Below are 15164 nucleotides of genomic sequence, written 5' to 3' on the forward strand. Positions count from 1 at the left end.
CATTCATACCCCATCTCGTGTGCAAAAGCCACCAGCAGCGAATCTCCAGCTCTCCCAGCAGCTCCATTGCTGGGATGTGAACAGCTCGCCCGGATCTGCTGCGCTTGCCAGGCACAGCCATCTGCCCTCTGGAAGGGCTGAGCGCACTGCAAAACAGCTGCAGATTCACAAGGTGGGACATTGAACATCCATGAAATATTTCCTAAGAAGGAAGAACATAAACATGCAAATGACTCTGGACTTTATCAAAGATAATGAGTTGTGAAACTCAGTATTATCTCAATGTCCTTTTTTAGTGGCTCCAAAGGCAGCTGACGGGTGGGACGCCCTGGGAGGCACCAGCTTCAGCTCCTGAAACCAGCTGCTCTCTGACCCTTCCTGGGCAGGCCCAAGACTTTTTAAGTAAGAGAATTCAGAACATTCGCGACAGGTTTTAATAACACTTTGACTAGGAACACTTGCTATGGTATTTGATTTTCCCCTGATTTAGAAAACTGAACAAGTTGAAGAGTTTTCTCAGAGTTACCCTGTAAGGCAGATGTTTCTAATCATGTGCTGCAGGTTACACTTTAAGATTTAGTATCTATAAAAATTACACTTTTAGGGGAAGTCATATTAATGCACTCAATATTTAACAGAAACAAGGGACAGAAATGTTCTGGACTGCGGCAGTTGCACATCAAATTTGGGCATGGGAGGGAGGTTGAGGATAACCCCGTCAGTAATTCTCCCAGGAGAGACGCCACCCTCAGATGTTGCAGTGGTCATGAACAGAAATGAAGCCACGACACTGCCTGGACACCAGAACCATCAGCTCTCATGGTCCTCAGCTCTGAACCCAGCTATTCTGAACGGAAATAACCAACATAGGCGCCAGAGCTTATCAGAGGTACTGATTGTATAAAAGCCAGCATGCCCAGCTTGTCGTGTATCCTCATCATCAAGCAGAAGTCAAACAGAGAGGTGCTGATTTGAAAATCATGTCCCTTAATTGCTGCCTCAATATGAGCTCAGAATCCCAATACTTGGCACCTGCTTTTAAAAATCTTGGCGCATATCATCACCTGTATTGTTATATGAAAAAACCCTGTTTGCATGGCAGACAGGACAGGGTACGTAACTCTGAGGAGACGCAGCCAGAAGTTCTGCTTTTCACAAAAAGCGCGTGGTGGTGCCCAAAATTGTAAGTAGTCAAACTGAGCTGATATGCTTTACTGAGGCTTTATGGAGGAGTCAGAGGGTTAGCGAAACGTGCAGCGTTTCTGGGGGATGCGCACACAGCGAGCGGTGCAGCCGGCAGAGCTGCTGCCCGGGGAGCAGGACCCCTGGGGACCCCGGGGACACCCGCGTCCCAGCCGGGCAGGGCCCGGGACACTGGAGGCAGAGAGAGCAGAAGAGGGAGGGCGAACATGGAGGGCTGCTGAAGCACCTTCAGCAATCTCACAGTCATTCTGTGATGGTGTCAATTCACTCCCAAATTCTTGGACTTTTCACAGGATACCAGACTTTCTGGGTAGCCCGTACCTTTCCACCCCGCACACAGATGGTGCTCCCGAGCGCGGCTTTTCCTCGCCACACAGGTGCCCTGCCCTGCTGCTCACTTAGAGCAGACTCTCTCTAGCTCTCCAAGCCGCACTGCCTCAGTAACCAGTAACAGACCATCAATGAGCTGCTCCTGTTGTCACAGCCTTTCCTGTTGCAGCCGATCACAGTAACCACGCAACCCTGGCCCCAAGCTCCAGTTCACCCAGTGAGCTCCAGTAATCGGCTGCCAACAGCACGGGGCCAGGACTGCACCAGCACTGTCACCCCAGCACCAGCGTCACCAGAGCTGCGGGCAGCGGTGCCAGCGCCGGCACTCCCAGGAGAGTTAACATCCTCTTCAAAAACATGGGAGGTCTTGAGCAGCAGGAAAGAATGATCTGGCATTCCCGAAGGATCAGGGGTTTGCCGTGGGTTTAAATTGACACCAGCCAATTCACACCCGCAAGTGGCTGTAATGCACCTATGGAACAGGCTGTGGAAAACTGAAGGTACAGGAACCATCTCTCTGCAGAGGATCAGTGCACATCACAATTCGCTTTCTCCATCAAGATCAGCAGACATTTGTTCCCTCCTGTTGAGTCCCTAAAGCTATATTACAAATATAAAACTATGTGTCTTTTACGTTGCCTCAGCAAATGGAACGCTGTTGGATTAAACAGCAGTTGTTGCTACACTGCTATTGTTTTTAGCACATTTAAATTTTACAGACAGATACAGAAGAAAAGATATGGAGCTGCCTCAAGTGCAATGGAGACGTTCAACAAGCTCCTTCGGCTGCAGCCCAACCATCCAGCTCCACAGGTGCCTCTGTGTTCTGTCTGGAAGTTCTGGCACTTTCTGTTGTGCTCACAGCCTGGAACATACATTAGACAGCACGGTAAGAAATGAAAACATGTAACAGACGCAATCCTGGAAGATCTGTGTCCAGCTACAGCCCAAAGAGCAAGAGGCGCTGCAGGCACACCAAGGAGCGGTAAGAAAATCCTGTCGAATATGACTGCAGCTCTGTAAAGCTGATTGAATCCATCATGTTTTAACTTGTTCCATTTACAAAAAGGGACGTTTATAAAAGTGTGTACATTTTATCGTGCTTCAAGGTACCAATACTCTGACCAACTCCATCTTGTTACCCTCCCATAGAAGCTTTGGTTGGCATTGGTGGGTTAAACAAAAACCAACTATCCAAAAAGTTGCACAAAATTAAGGTGAGAAGTAACGTCCCCTGTAGACAAATAACCACCGTACAATTTATCTACCAGACTTTAACGGATTGTTCAGATATTGATCCAGTAAGGCAATAAATACCATAGGCACTGTGTCCCTTCTGCTGAACCAGTTCTGTCCTGACCAGGTCATTGATCAGCACTATTCAGAACACAGGTCACTGCGATCACTGTTTCATTTTTGAAATCCTCAATTCATTCCAAAAGCTTTATGGGACAATGTGCAAGGCACGAGTGTACGTAATCTGTGGGTAAAATGGACCTGACTTCCATGTCTTAATCATGTGAAGGTAAGTTTGCCTGAATGGGACAGAATTAGATCATTAATATTATCTGAACAGCATGTGAAGATTACAAATTTTACATATTAATTAAAATGAGAAGGTATAGGGAGTGAGGTAGATACCTATTCTAAATAAAGGGGAACATCCTCCCCGACTGGCCTTGTTTCAGTGGAATATCTGATGTGCAGACACGGCAGTGCTAAAAACGGTGATCACCAGAGTCCTATCAGGTGATTTTTAATGCACACTTAATGTGAAGCTGGCACTTCAAATCGAAGTTTAAAGAAATATATATCTGATAGATGTTAAATATATATTTTGTGGCACTGATATCACAAACAATATATAAACTGGAAATACTTAAACAATTATTTGATCTGAGAAAATAGAAAAATATAGTAAAAAGTTTACAGTTATAACAGTGTTTTCAGTTTCACTATAAGTAATGTCTCAGCAACCTTCTCCTGTTAATGATTTTCTTTGAAGAATAAACAAAAATATTTGATCCCTAAATTGAATGATTTGTTACATTGTTGACACTGGCCTAGTTCATAACATCCCTGCACCCATTTCCATGCTGCTGTGGCTGGTGACCAGCTCTGTGCTCTGACACAGACACAGCTTCAGCCTCATTCAACTACCTTCTGCCCATTAAGATGTAACTGGTTTGTGTCTGGGGGGGAAATGCCATTTTTACTGCAGTGTACCATATTAATAACACTTAAAGGATCTGAGATTTATTTCTGCATATATGTGAATGGAAGAACACATGCAAATATATAAGTTGGGGAATGACCTATTAGAGAGCAGTGTAGGGGAAAGGGACCTGGGGGTCCTGGGGACAGCAGGGTGACCATGAGCCAGCACTGGGCCCTTGTGGCCAGGAAGGCCAATGGTACCTGGGGTGGGTTAGAAGGGGGTGGTCAGTAGGTCAGAGAGGTTCTCCTGCCCCTCTGCTCTGCCCTGGGGAGACCACACCTGGAATATTGTGTCCAGTTGTGGCCCCTCAGCTCCAGAAGGACAGGGAACTGCTGCAGAGAGTCCAGCGCAGCCACCAAGATGCTGAAGGGAGTGGAGCATCTGCCGTGTGAGGAAAGGCTGAGGGAGCTGGGGCTCTGGAGCTGTTTGGAGAAGAGGAGACTGAGGGGGGACTCATTCATGGGGATCAATATGGAAAGGGGCAGTGTCAGGAGGATGGAGCCAGGCTCTTCTGGGTGACAACCAGTGACAGGACAAGGGGCAATGGGTGCAAACTGGAACACAGGAGGTTCCACTTGAATTTGAGAAGAAACTTGTTCCTGGTGAGGGTGTCAGAGCCTGGCCCAGGCTGCCCAGGGAGGCTGTGGAGTCTCCTTCTGTGCAGACATTCAAACCCGCCTGGACACCTTCCTGTGGAACCTCAGCTGGGTGTTCCTGCTCCATGGGGGGATTGCACTGGATGGGCTTCCCAGGTCCCTTCCAGCCCCTGACATCCTGGGGTTCTGTGATATATATTTATATGAAAACAAGATCAATGCTCTACCAGGCAGACAACCATTAAATATATATGGCAAGCTTGTCTAATGCTAAGGAAACATTTTAAATAATAGAATACAAGTAGTCAGTGACTCTTTCTCTTTAGCCTGGATACAAAATTCATATTTCGATCACATACATTCTACAAAGCTACTGTCCTTCCTCACAGATCCCTTTACTACAGTGTTGCAACCACTTGAAATAACACTGAGTATCCTGGAAAGCCCACAAGTATTCCCAGTGTTCTGGGCCGGAGGAAAAGCGGCTGTGAGAGCAGTGCACACGGGTCATATCCACTGCGGTAAACCGAGCTGCCGGAACGCAGCACGCAGCATCCCAGCTAAGAAGGAGAAGTCTTTTAAAAAAAAATGACTAAAAGTGCCCAAAATTAGTAAGACCACTTACAATATTTTATCTGCTATAAAAGGAATAAAAATCTAACAAAAAAGCCCCACAATGCCAGAGCTTGGAATGAAAAAGAAAGCACGAATAGGTACAACTGCTTATCCCACTGTGATCAACCTAGAAAGCAAGAGGGACAACTGCTGCTGAAGCAAATGAAACTGAAGTATAGGCAGATTAATTAAAACAGAAGAAGTACCATCATAATTAATTCAGTTGGCATGGAGAAGAGCAGACAACAGAATTCTCCTATTGGAGTTCAGTTTACTTCAAACACAATGGCTTTGTCTCCCGCCACCCCTCACACAGCTGTCCGGATCGATTTGTTCTTTCCAAATGGATATTAAAAAACAACCCAAAAGGTGGATCCTTCAGAGAAAAGACCTTTGAACCAGCAGATGCCAGCGCTGGGGTGTCCTCCTCGTCCCGCTCCGCCAGACAAGGGACTCTGGAGCAGAGCACCGCGCGCACGCTGACCCGCCAGAGCGAACCATCCCTTCATCAGAATTAACTGTGTTTCAGAAATGCGTTACAACAGCTTGAAAGCCTTTAATTAAGCAGTTTAATAATGTAAAACAAAGGAGGAAGAAAGAAAAAAAGAAAAAAATTCACCACTTTTCCCTAATTGATGGAAAAGGCTGATGTCAGCTTATTTGGCACCGAATGACCTGGGCAGGAAATGTGTGTATAAGAGATTATGCTTGCACCTAACTAAAGGAATTAGTATAAGTGTTCATAGGGTACTTCAAGTGCCATAATACTCAGTTCTAGCGATTTTGATTTCTTCTAATTAACATACACACACAAATGAACCTAAAACTACAAGCATAAACATTACTTGCTCACTGATCCATTATTACACTGCTAACAGATCAAGCTTAATCAAGTTCTATCAGTTTTTTCGATTATACACGTTATTAGCCAAGTCTCGTTTCATTTAGTCTCTAAACAGCTCCATTTTATTACAGTCAGAGCTGAGTAAAGTTTGTAGACCTGCTGTCTTGTTCTTTCACCCATATAAGCAGAGCAATTAATGGGAAATAATTAAACACCTGGTCTAAAGCTACATCACATAAAGGACTTTGCTGGCTAGAACTGATGTCTATCACGTTACTGACAGCAACAGTATCATCACAAAAACGCAGTTTAAACAATTTCCTCCAAAGGAATTCAGCCACTTAAAAATAGCTGCTGGATCCTCAGCTTCCCGAGCCCGTGTTTCTCCAGCGGGGTGACCTTGGCTGCGAGCTGCCTGATCCTCCGCGGGTGCAACGAAAGGGGGGCAAACGCAGCAGCTGTTTCCTGGACACGGCCCCACGCTCGAGGTTCGGGATGAAGAAGGAACCACTACGCTTCACGCTGAACTGAAACGGGAAAGACAGGCTGGAAGGCAGGTGGGGAGTTTGCCCTCGATGTGTGGATGGAGCTATTCTGTGGAACAGACACCGGGTTTGTTGAGCTCCTGGGTTGGGAACAGAGGGAAGGTCAACTGCTGAGAGCGGGGTTTTGCTACAGACCACCCGAAAGGGGCAAAGAACTCGGTTAAGTCTTCTCTAAAGAACTTGAAAAGTCTCCAGATCACAGACCCTGGCTCTTGCGGCTCAACCCAGTTCGCCAACAGCTGCAGACAGCAACCCCACAGCGAGCCCAGGACCCGCTCTGCGCAGACGGCCCGCGGGTCCTGCTGCCCCCCCGGGCCGCAGAGCTCGGCACCCAGCACGGCAGCGGCTGTGGGGCTGACGCAGGGAACTGGGGGAGGCAGCTCTGAAAGGCAAAGGAGTTTAAGAGTTGATGTGTCTTCACAGACAAGCACCTCTTCATACAAGAATGGTCCTTAACAGCAGACTATGAGGAGAATGACTTGGCTAATGGGGGATTCATGCCTGAGTACCAGCGAAAAAGAATGTAAAAGAGAGATGGAAGCAAAGATGGACTTGAAAAGAATAATACTGGAAAACCACCTGGGCACGCAGGGCTGGTGTTGGAAAGACCGAGGTTCACCAATGGCTGACATGAGCAAGGGACACGACGGGCAGCAAAGGCTTCGACCACTCCAGCAACAAACTAATGAACTAAGGCCATTAATAATGAACTCCATAATGAACTCCAAACAAACATAATGAACTCCAGGCCCAGCGCTGAGGGGCAGTGATGAGTGGCCGGTACTCAGGGCTGCTTTTGCCATCCCAAGTTCTGATACACTAACTTAACATATACAAGTGTCTCCAGGAGTAAGTCTTTCATCCTCATGTGGTATCTAGGTGTAAGTATTTAGTTTGTATAGATTATTTCCAGTAACACCACCGCCCTATATGGTACCACTTAACATTCTTCATTATGCACAACAATATTAGTGTTACCAGGAATAGATATCCTATTTTTGATTATGTAATCAAGAAAAACTTCTGAAAATAATATTCAGAGTACAAACTACTTTTAATCAGCAGCTAAATACCAAGATACTGGTGCTGATTACTGCGTTGCTCTAATGACATGTGTAATGGATTCCAAGTGCTGGGCCTGATTGCTTCCCAGCTGATCAGGATTCTGCTCATCGCTCCTAGTGCTGAAATTCTGACATTTCTTGGAGTTCCTTTGCAAAAGGTTTCAACGCTGCTTCAGCTAAACGGTACCCCAGGATAAAATGCTTTAAGAAAAGAGAGGAAGATCTGGGAGTTTTCTTCCTCCCCCTTTTCATTGACAGGCATTGATTACGAAGCAGTATAATCCAAATAACTGAACAGACATCGGGCAGAGGGCTGTAAAATGCAGGTGATGGCAGCTTTCCTCGGGAACCACGCTGCAGCACAGCCGTGCTGCACTTTGATTAACGCTGCTGTTTTCAGTTTTAATAGAGCTGATATACACAAATGATTTAAAAGGCACTTTAAGACATTAAATAAGATACATGCACCAGCCAAGTTCACAATGATGAATCAATGTCTTGTCTCATGCCATTCCTGATTTTTGCCTACTGAAAAATGAATGTTTAATATTTCGTTTTATTGAACTAAGGTGACAAGGGAACTGCCACAGCAATTGCTCTTGTAGAGACTCCTCAGCGGATAAGCAGGAGGTGACCGCAGTAGCGTTTACTGTACACGTGCGTTATGGAGGTCTGAGCATCCTTGCTGGAACAGTGAACATACTTAAATTACTCCAGGAAAAGAAACATTACCACTAGTCTTCAATCCTGCAGACATTCATACATTCAAGTTATCTGAAAAGCTATTTGCTATAAAAATTCTTCTTCTCTGTTTGCTCTATTTCATTAGTGTAGCATTGCTGAAAGGTTTCTTACAATTTCAAATTTTTGTTGTAACAACTAAAGAAAGTGCTGGCAAATTTCAATATTATTCTTACAATTCTGAAATGGAACTCTTTCTAAAATGTTTTTAAGAGTTTAAGCAGCTGCTGACAGATTTTTATCTCACTTGAAGTCGGAATTGTTTAAATGGATTAGATAAAGTATGAAATCTCAAGCATGGTATTAGCACTGGAATTAATGGAGAGACTCGGGCCGTATGGCAGTGAAATACAACGGCTCCTGCTTTGTATCCCAGTCACAACTGGGGCAGAAATACACTGGAGTTCAAACACATCCCCGTGGGAGAGAAGAGACCTAAGAAGTTTTCCCCTGTGAGCAGGAGGCCCAGTCCCTGGGCTCGGCACGGAACGGGGCAGGAACCTTCACAACTTCCAGCAGAAAAACATTCCCATTTTGGTAAAAGAATATGCAACAAATCGGTTCTTACAAAGCAAACATCTTGGCTTCTTAATGCCCATGTCTCGCCATGTGTCATACAGTAACAGCTGTTAACAAGCCAAACCAAAGAAATGGTCAGTAACTTATCAATGAGACATTTTTAAAAGAGGATGTGAGTTGCCTTGCTTTAAAATATCTTTTCTTTACGTTTCCTTTAACTCTTTTTGTGTTTTGAAGGAATTTCTATTCCAGAAGCTCAGGAAGCAAGAGGAAAATGTAGGAAAAAATATTTGAAAAACTTATTTCATTTCCCAACTTATTTCATTTCCCAAATACACATTCAGTTTAGAGTGTTGTTTCAAATTCTCTGAGATACAAAGATTTAGCTTTCCCATGTATGCCATATTTTCTGTCTCCCTGTCCTTCTAGGCCACCGCTCAGTGTCAGTCTCCGGGTATCTGCATCACAGAGCGATTCACTGTCATCTCATCAGCTTAGACAGAAAGACAAATGGTCGACTGCAAAACTGTACTTATATGTACAATTTTATTGTTAAATTGTACTCATTTGTTTACCCACTCACAGCACAGCAAGCCATTTGTGTAAATACAAAGGCAGTAATCAAATAAGTAATTGTTCCAGTTGAATATTTTAAAATTCCTTTTAGCTGTACATTTCCTTAACTATGTTCTAGAACTACACGGTAACGCGGGCTTACAAAGTATTACCGTCATTTCAATCAAGAAGTAATGATGGTGGCTCAAGTGAGGTGATCTTACAATCGTCTGGGGTAGAAAAGCCCCTCAGGATCATTGCGTAATGAACTGCTCTTGGTTGCAATTTCTTGGAAATTGCACTAGGCAGCTTCAAGTATTTTACACCACACAGCACAAATATCAGACGAGGTAAGTGAGCTCAGCCCTGCAATCCTGTTCAGTTTCTTTTATGTGTTTGTTAGAAAAATGAATATATGATAATGTTTTGCAAAACCCTGACAGGTTTGTATTTAAAATATGACCCAAGTCTGAGACATACACTGGTGAAAGAACAATAATGACTACAGAGATCCATTACTAGAAAAGAAAACAACGTAAAACCTGCCACAGTGAACACTCATTGATTGTACCTGGCCATTCGGTACCCAGTAGCAGTCAGAAGAATGCTGGCTCTCTGTAGTCCACACTTTGTATCAACAGAAAAGCCTTAGAAAACATTCTTTAAAGTCCTCACAGACAACAGGACTCAGAATTTTACATTGTTTTATGAGCCTTTGAGAAATACCCAGGTAAAATAAACTTAACTTAGCTTCCTGGATCACTTAAATTTGTGAGTGAAAGATCCATTTCAATAGGATGTAGGACACCTATTATTTGTCCTGAATTGTTTTCCTCTTACAAGGGATACTGAAGATAACATAAGTGAAACTAAAACTTATTAAAATCTCTGCTATAGGAAGGCCAGATGATTCTTAGGAAGAGATTATTTTCTGATTCTGTGTTAAACCTGTACTTCTAAGGTTAATGGCAGAACACATATGAATAAAACAACCACATAATGGCAGACTTCACGTTACGATCCAGCTACCGGGGTGTTACACAGTAGATTCTATCAAGCTTAAAGCTGTTGTTTTTTACTTTTTCCCACTCTATCACTGAAATTGTGTTCTGGTCAAAAGAAAGTCTGTAGCCTATAAATGATGCCAATCAATTTGAACCATTAATTTAACAGTTACGGTATTAAAATCCACTTTGCGGGATGCTGAAGGAATCAATGACAGGGCTCTGCGATGCTCAGGCCCTTGCTGTGCAAACACGAGCTGGGAAACGCCACCCCAGGGGCAGGGGCTGCGGAGCAGAGCGGCACCCAGCACCAGGACTCACTCGGCACCCAGCACCAGGACGTGGCACCAAGCTCAGCCGGGGATGGCTGCAGCGGACCCGGCGGCCCTGGCACAGCTGTGAAATACAGCGCAGTGCGCTCAGATCTGCCCTTCGCACCACCTGTCAACTACTAACACCACGTCTTCTTTCACCTCCAAGAAGAGTATTTGTCTTCTTCAAGAAGAAAACGTTACCGGTCTGTTTTGAAGTTGTAGCTGTCAAACTTTGTACCCCACCTCTGCAGATGGTCTGTTGTTCTCCCTCTGACTGTGCGGACACACGCTGATCTCAGAGTCCCACAGCAACAGCACATGCAGCTAAAACTTGAGTTTACTGACTTTTAGCATTTTAATGATTTAAATATTAAAGCGGTCAAATTTATTAAGCATTAGAAAGCCAGAGAACACTCTGAGCTTCACCCACTTTAGGCAGTCAAAAAGACACAGCTGTTTTTCATTCTTTTCTTGGCACTGTTTTTCCCCAGTGGCTGGAGTCCCCATTTGTCTGCTCAAAGCAATTTGTTTAGAAGAAAGAATTTTACCATGTCTCCTTAGGATTTTCATTTCAAAGGAAATTTCCTCAGGCCCACTGAAAAAAAAGCAACTAACTTACAAAAGTACATCCCTACAACAAATCATACAGGGAACTCGGGTGAAAAAATCAGAATAGTCTCCAGAATCATCTGCAAAGTGCACTTTTTTCCCCAAACACCAAAACAGTAGCACATCAAATCCTACAAAAGAATATTGTGATGTCAAAGAAATTAAATTAGCCTTGTTGCCAATCTGAAATATGAAGAAAATGGATTTGTTATTCCCATTCTACACTTCTAATCGTCATACCTGGCATGCCATGGACGAGGTCTCCGCACAGCACAAAGAACTTGGGTTTAGGGTTCAGTTTGTTAACGGCCTGCACCGCTTGCTCTGCTAATTTGATTTCTTCTCCCCACTCGTCATCTCCGTTGTTGGTGTCTCCAACCGCCCAAGCTTTCATCAGCCCAAACTGAGGGTCTGCTCCTTGGATGAAGTAGAAGGGCCCCTTCCATTGGTACTCATCCGCTAAGGAGGAAAGAGGAAAAACAGAACAGTTCAGCGCTATAGAAACTTATAAAGAGCAGGAAGGCTTCCACACACCGTGACACTGATTGCTCTTCACCTGTGTAAGCTGAGGCCGCTTTAATCAAAATGCAGAATTCTGTAGTCATTCATGTAGGACAAATATAAAGGCAGAAGTACAAAATTTTCTTCTAACGAATAGCTGCAATAAATACAAGTATATTAATCTAATTATACCACGTGGTAATTACAGACTGACTAGGGGAAAAGTGTGTGAAGAATTCGGCAAATAGTGCCCGAAATTACAAGACTACAACAGAGCACAAGCGTATAATGTTAGATTTTAGTTGGTTCTTTTAAGATTCCGATTATTGCTTCTTTAATTAACACGTTAAAACATACACATTTCACATTTTATGGTTCCAGTAGACTTCTCCTTAAATTATTAAGGAGTTAAACACTTTTTCTTCTTATACTTTCACAGAGAAGTTAAGGAAGCACATTCTTCGGAGTTAGAACCGAAGCCACTCGAAAGGACCAAACACAAATCCGGCAACACCAGAACTGGCAGCAACAGTGAAAATCCAAACTCAGAACCAGCACAGCTCCCAAGACCTGTGAGAAAAAGGTGATAACTCAGAAACAAACGTCCATGGGCAGAGTCAGTGCAGACAGAACACACCACAGAATTTGTACAGCTGCCCTTTGCTTGTATGTTTGTTTCTCTGATACTACAGTAACAAGTCCCTCAAAAGCAGCGGGATACATACGACTGCAAACACAGTGAGAAAAAAATAATCTCAATGCTGGGCACAAAAAAGCAAGAATTGCCTACAAATTAAAACCAAAAAAGGGTATCCTGTCTGCTAGCCTTATGTGTCAAGTTGGAATTGAGTACAAACACAAGTACACTGCGCTTTCACCAGCCGTCTGAACACACTCACCTGCAACCCTAACGGCTCGGTTTGGACAGCTGGATTGGGGTTAACACTGAGCAACAAGGCTGGGGAAGGGACTTGAGCACAAGCCCTATGGGGAGAGGCTGAGGGAGCTGGGCTTGTTCAGTCTGGAGCAGAGGAGGCTTAGAGGTGAGCTCAGCACTCTCTAGAACGACCTGAAGGGCAGTTCTAGCCAGGGGGGATTGGGCTCTTCTCCCAGGCAGTCAGCAATAGGACAAGGGGGCATGGGCTTCAACTCTGCCAGGGGAAACTGAGGCTGGAGATGAGAAAGCAATTCTGTGCAGAGAGAGTGGTCAGCATTGGAATGGCTGCCCAGGGAGGTGCTGGACTCACCGGCCCTGGAGGTTTGTAAACTGAGATTGGCCATGGCACTGAGTGCCGTGATCTGGGCAATGGGCTGGAGTTGGACCAAGGGTTGGACTGGATGAGCTCTGAGGGCTTTTCCAACCCAGTCCATTCTGTGATTACTGACATTTTATTAAACAGCATTTAAACTGCTAAAAACTCACTGACTACATCAATCTATAGCTGAATCTAAAAAATATATATATATATATATCACATTTTTCAAATTAAAATATAATGCAGATATATTATGTCAGTCTGATCCAAAACACAATTTGCAACAAAACTAACCTTCCAACAACAGAATATAAGCAAGCGGCACGTCCACCGCAGGGGTTCGCTTTTGGTGTCTCTCAAGTGATCCAGAAGCGAAGCTCCTCCCGTTGCGAGAAGCTGGGGGTGTTTCTTTCAAGGGAGGTTGGCAACCAGAGCTCAGGATTCATCTCTTGCCCCACGGATGTGGGGGCTGGGGGGATGTGGGCAACCCCAGGAGCTGCTCCTCACTGTCACCTGTTGCTGCAGCACTGCAGCATTTCCAAATGCGGTTTCTACAGCTTACTTGAAGTAACATTTAATTTCTGAACAAAATTATTTATAATCTGTTAGGATTGTCAACTCATACCAGCATTGCCATGTTCTAAATAATAATCATGTATTCTATAGATAGAAACTTTTATCCATGCATCAGCTTTTAATTCTGAAGTGAAATTAACTTTTCCAATTATGTAACTTATTCAGAGGAGTGAAATGATCATCTTTCCATGAGTTTGCAGTAGAAGCCCTATGGAAGCAGCTGAATGACACAGTAATTTTATGTGTTACATGGCAAGATACGACTGTGCTAAAAAGCAGGTTCCATGCTGCAAAGGCATTGTTTGTGCAGGGAAGTCAACGGGCGGCTTGCAGAAGTGCAAAGATATAGAAAAAAATAGTTAGGGAAACTTGCATCAGAAATCCTTTATAATCTATATAGGGTAAAACTGGAAAAAAGGAAAACTCCAAAACAAGAGCTTGTTTTGGAGGAGCGGCACAATCCTCAAACTCTTTAAATGGGAAATGCGCCCAAATCCTTCAATAGCATGGCAGGTTTTTAATTCCTGGCCCTTCCCCAGCAGCTCAGTGGACAGTATTGATAATGTTGAGCAAAATCTCCTCCTTTTGTACTGATCAGTCAGAAGCCAGTGTCTTCTTACGATGGTGGCCCAGGTAAAATATAGATGGATTATTTTTTTTGCTGCCTTATATTCATGCCAATGCAGTAGCTCCTCAGGTTCTGAGCACCTGGGTGTTCCCAAGGCTGCACAGATGCTCTGGTTTGAGTGGGTGACGGTCACGGGAGGCAGAGAGAGACACTGAAAGATGCATTTGAGAAGAGAAGTCGAGTCTGCAAACAGAATGGAGACGTGGAGAGAAAGGAGAAGCAGAAGATGCAGGGGTGGAGGTGAAGAAGAGTGGGGAGAGAAGGAAAGAGACAGGAGGTGAAAAGAGAAAGGAACTGAAAGCGATGCAGAGGTATATGCTATATTCTCCTGGAGGAAAGAAAAAGATAAAATGAAGAAAGCGAAGCAGGGACAACAGAAAAGATCCAGGAATCAGGGCTATGTAAGCAACACTTGCTTAAAATGTTAGATTAGTTAACTGGCCTTAGTCAAATAATTCAGTCAACAGCTATCATCAATTTATCAAACGCTTACAAAAAATAACAGCAAGGTCAAATATCCATTTTCTACCTTTTGCCTTACTTACAACTTAAATATTTGTTTGTCAGGAATGTGTTACTATGAAACACCATTTAAAAAGCAGTATGTCACAAAGAGAGCTGTATCGGTACAACACCACTGGTGGAAACTTGCCCCTGCACCAGCTTTTAAGCCTGTTCCAGATTCAGCTCACCACGGAAACCCCTTGATCGCCGTCACTGGCGTGCGTGCAGCGTTCAGGCCAGCTCTCCCCAGCTGTGCAGGGCATGCCAGTTCCCTGAAGATTCAGTTGTTGCGACTAGTGCAACTGGGGTAATGTTGCTGCACTGCCCCAGCGCTCCTCAGCACACCCACGGGGCTAGAGGGTCACCATGAATGTCAAAGTGTCATAGATGGATCCAAAAGTCTTTTGCCCAACAACCAAATGATTTATAAATGGACTGTGTTCAGTTAATTATTACCAAAACCCCTGTACCCCAGCTCTCTCCCTCACCAGCTGGTTGTGAGCACCCTCGAGCAGAACAGGTGCTGTGGGTCGTGCAAACCA

At 44.3% G+C, this 15164-nt stretch overlaps 1 protein-coding gene across 4 annotated transcripts in view; it reads right to left on the reverse strand.

Moving 5' to 3' along the window:
- Positions 1 to 15164, reverse strand: part of CPPED1 (calcineurin like phosphoesterase domain containing 1) — a 52052-nt gene that overhangs the window by 30475 nt on the left and 6413 nt on the right. The window contains exons 2-5 of one of the 4 annotated variants that reach the window (XM_071815193.1): positions 13209 to 13495; positions 12016 to 12228; positions 11714 to 11815; positions 11398 to 11616 (exon numbers count right to left, since the gene is read on the reverse strand). In XM_071815193.1, coding sequence (XP_071671294.1) covers positions 11398 to 11616; positions 11714 to 11762 — 268 coding nt within the window. In that variant the 5' untranslated portion in view covers positions 11763 to 11815; positions 12016 to 12228; positions 13209 to 13495. The remainder of the gene's footprint in view (positions 1 to 11397; positions 11617 to 11713; positions 11816 to 12015; positions 12229 to 13208; positions 13496 to 15164) is intronic. The other 3 variants (XM_071815195.1, XM_071815194.1, XM_065850340.2) reach the window with 3 other exon arrangements.

The sequence above is a fragment of the Patagioenas fasciata genome, chromosome 15 (assembly GCF_037038585.1).
Source record: "Patagioenas fasciata isolate bPatFas1 chromosome 15, bPatFas1.hap1, whole genome shotgun sequence".
NCBI lineage: Eukaryota > Metazoa > Chordata > Aves > Columbiformes > Columbidae > Patagioenas > Patagioenas fasciata.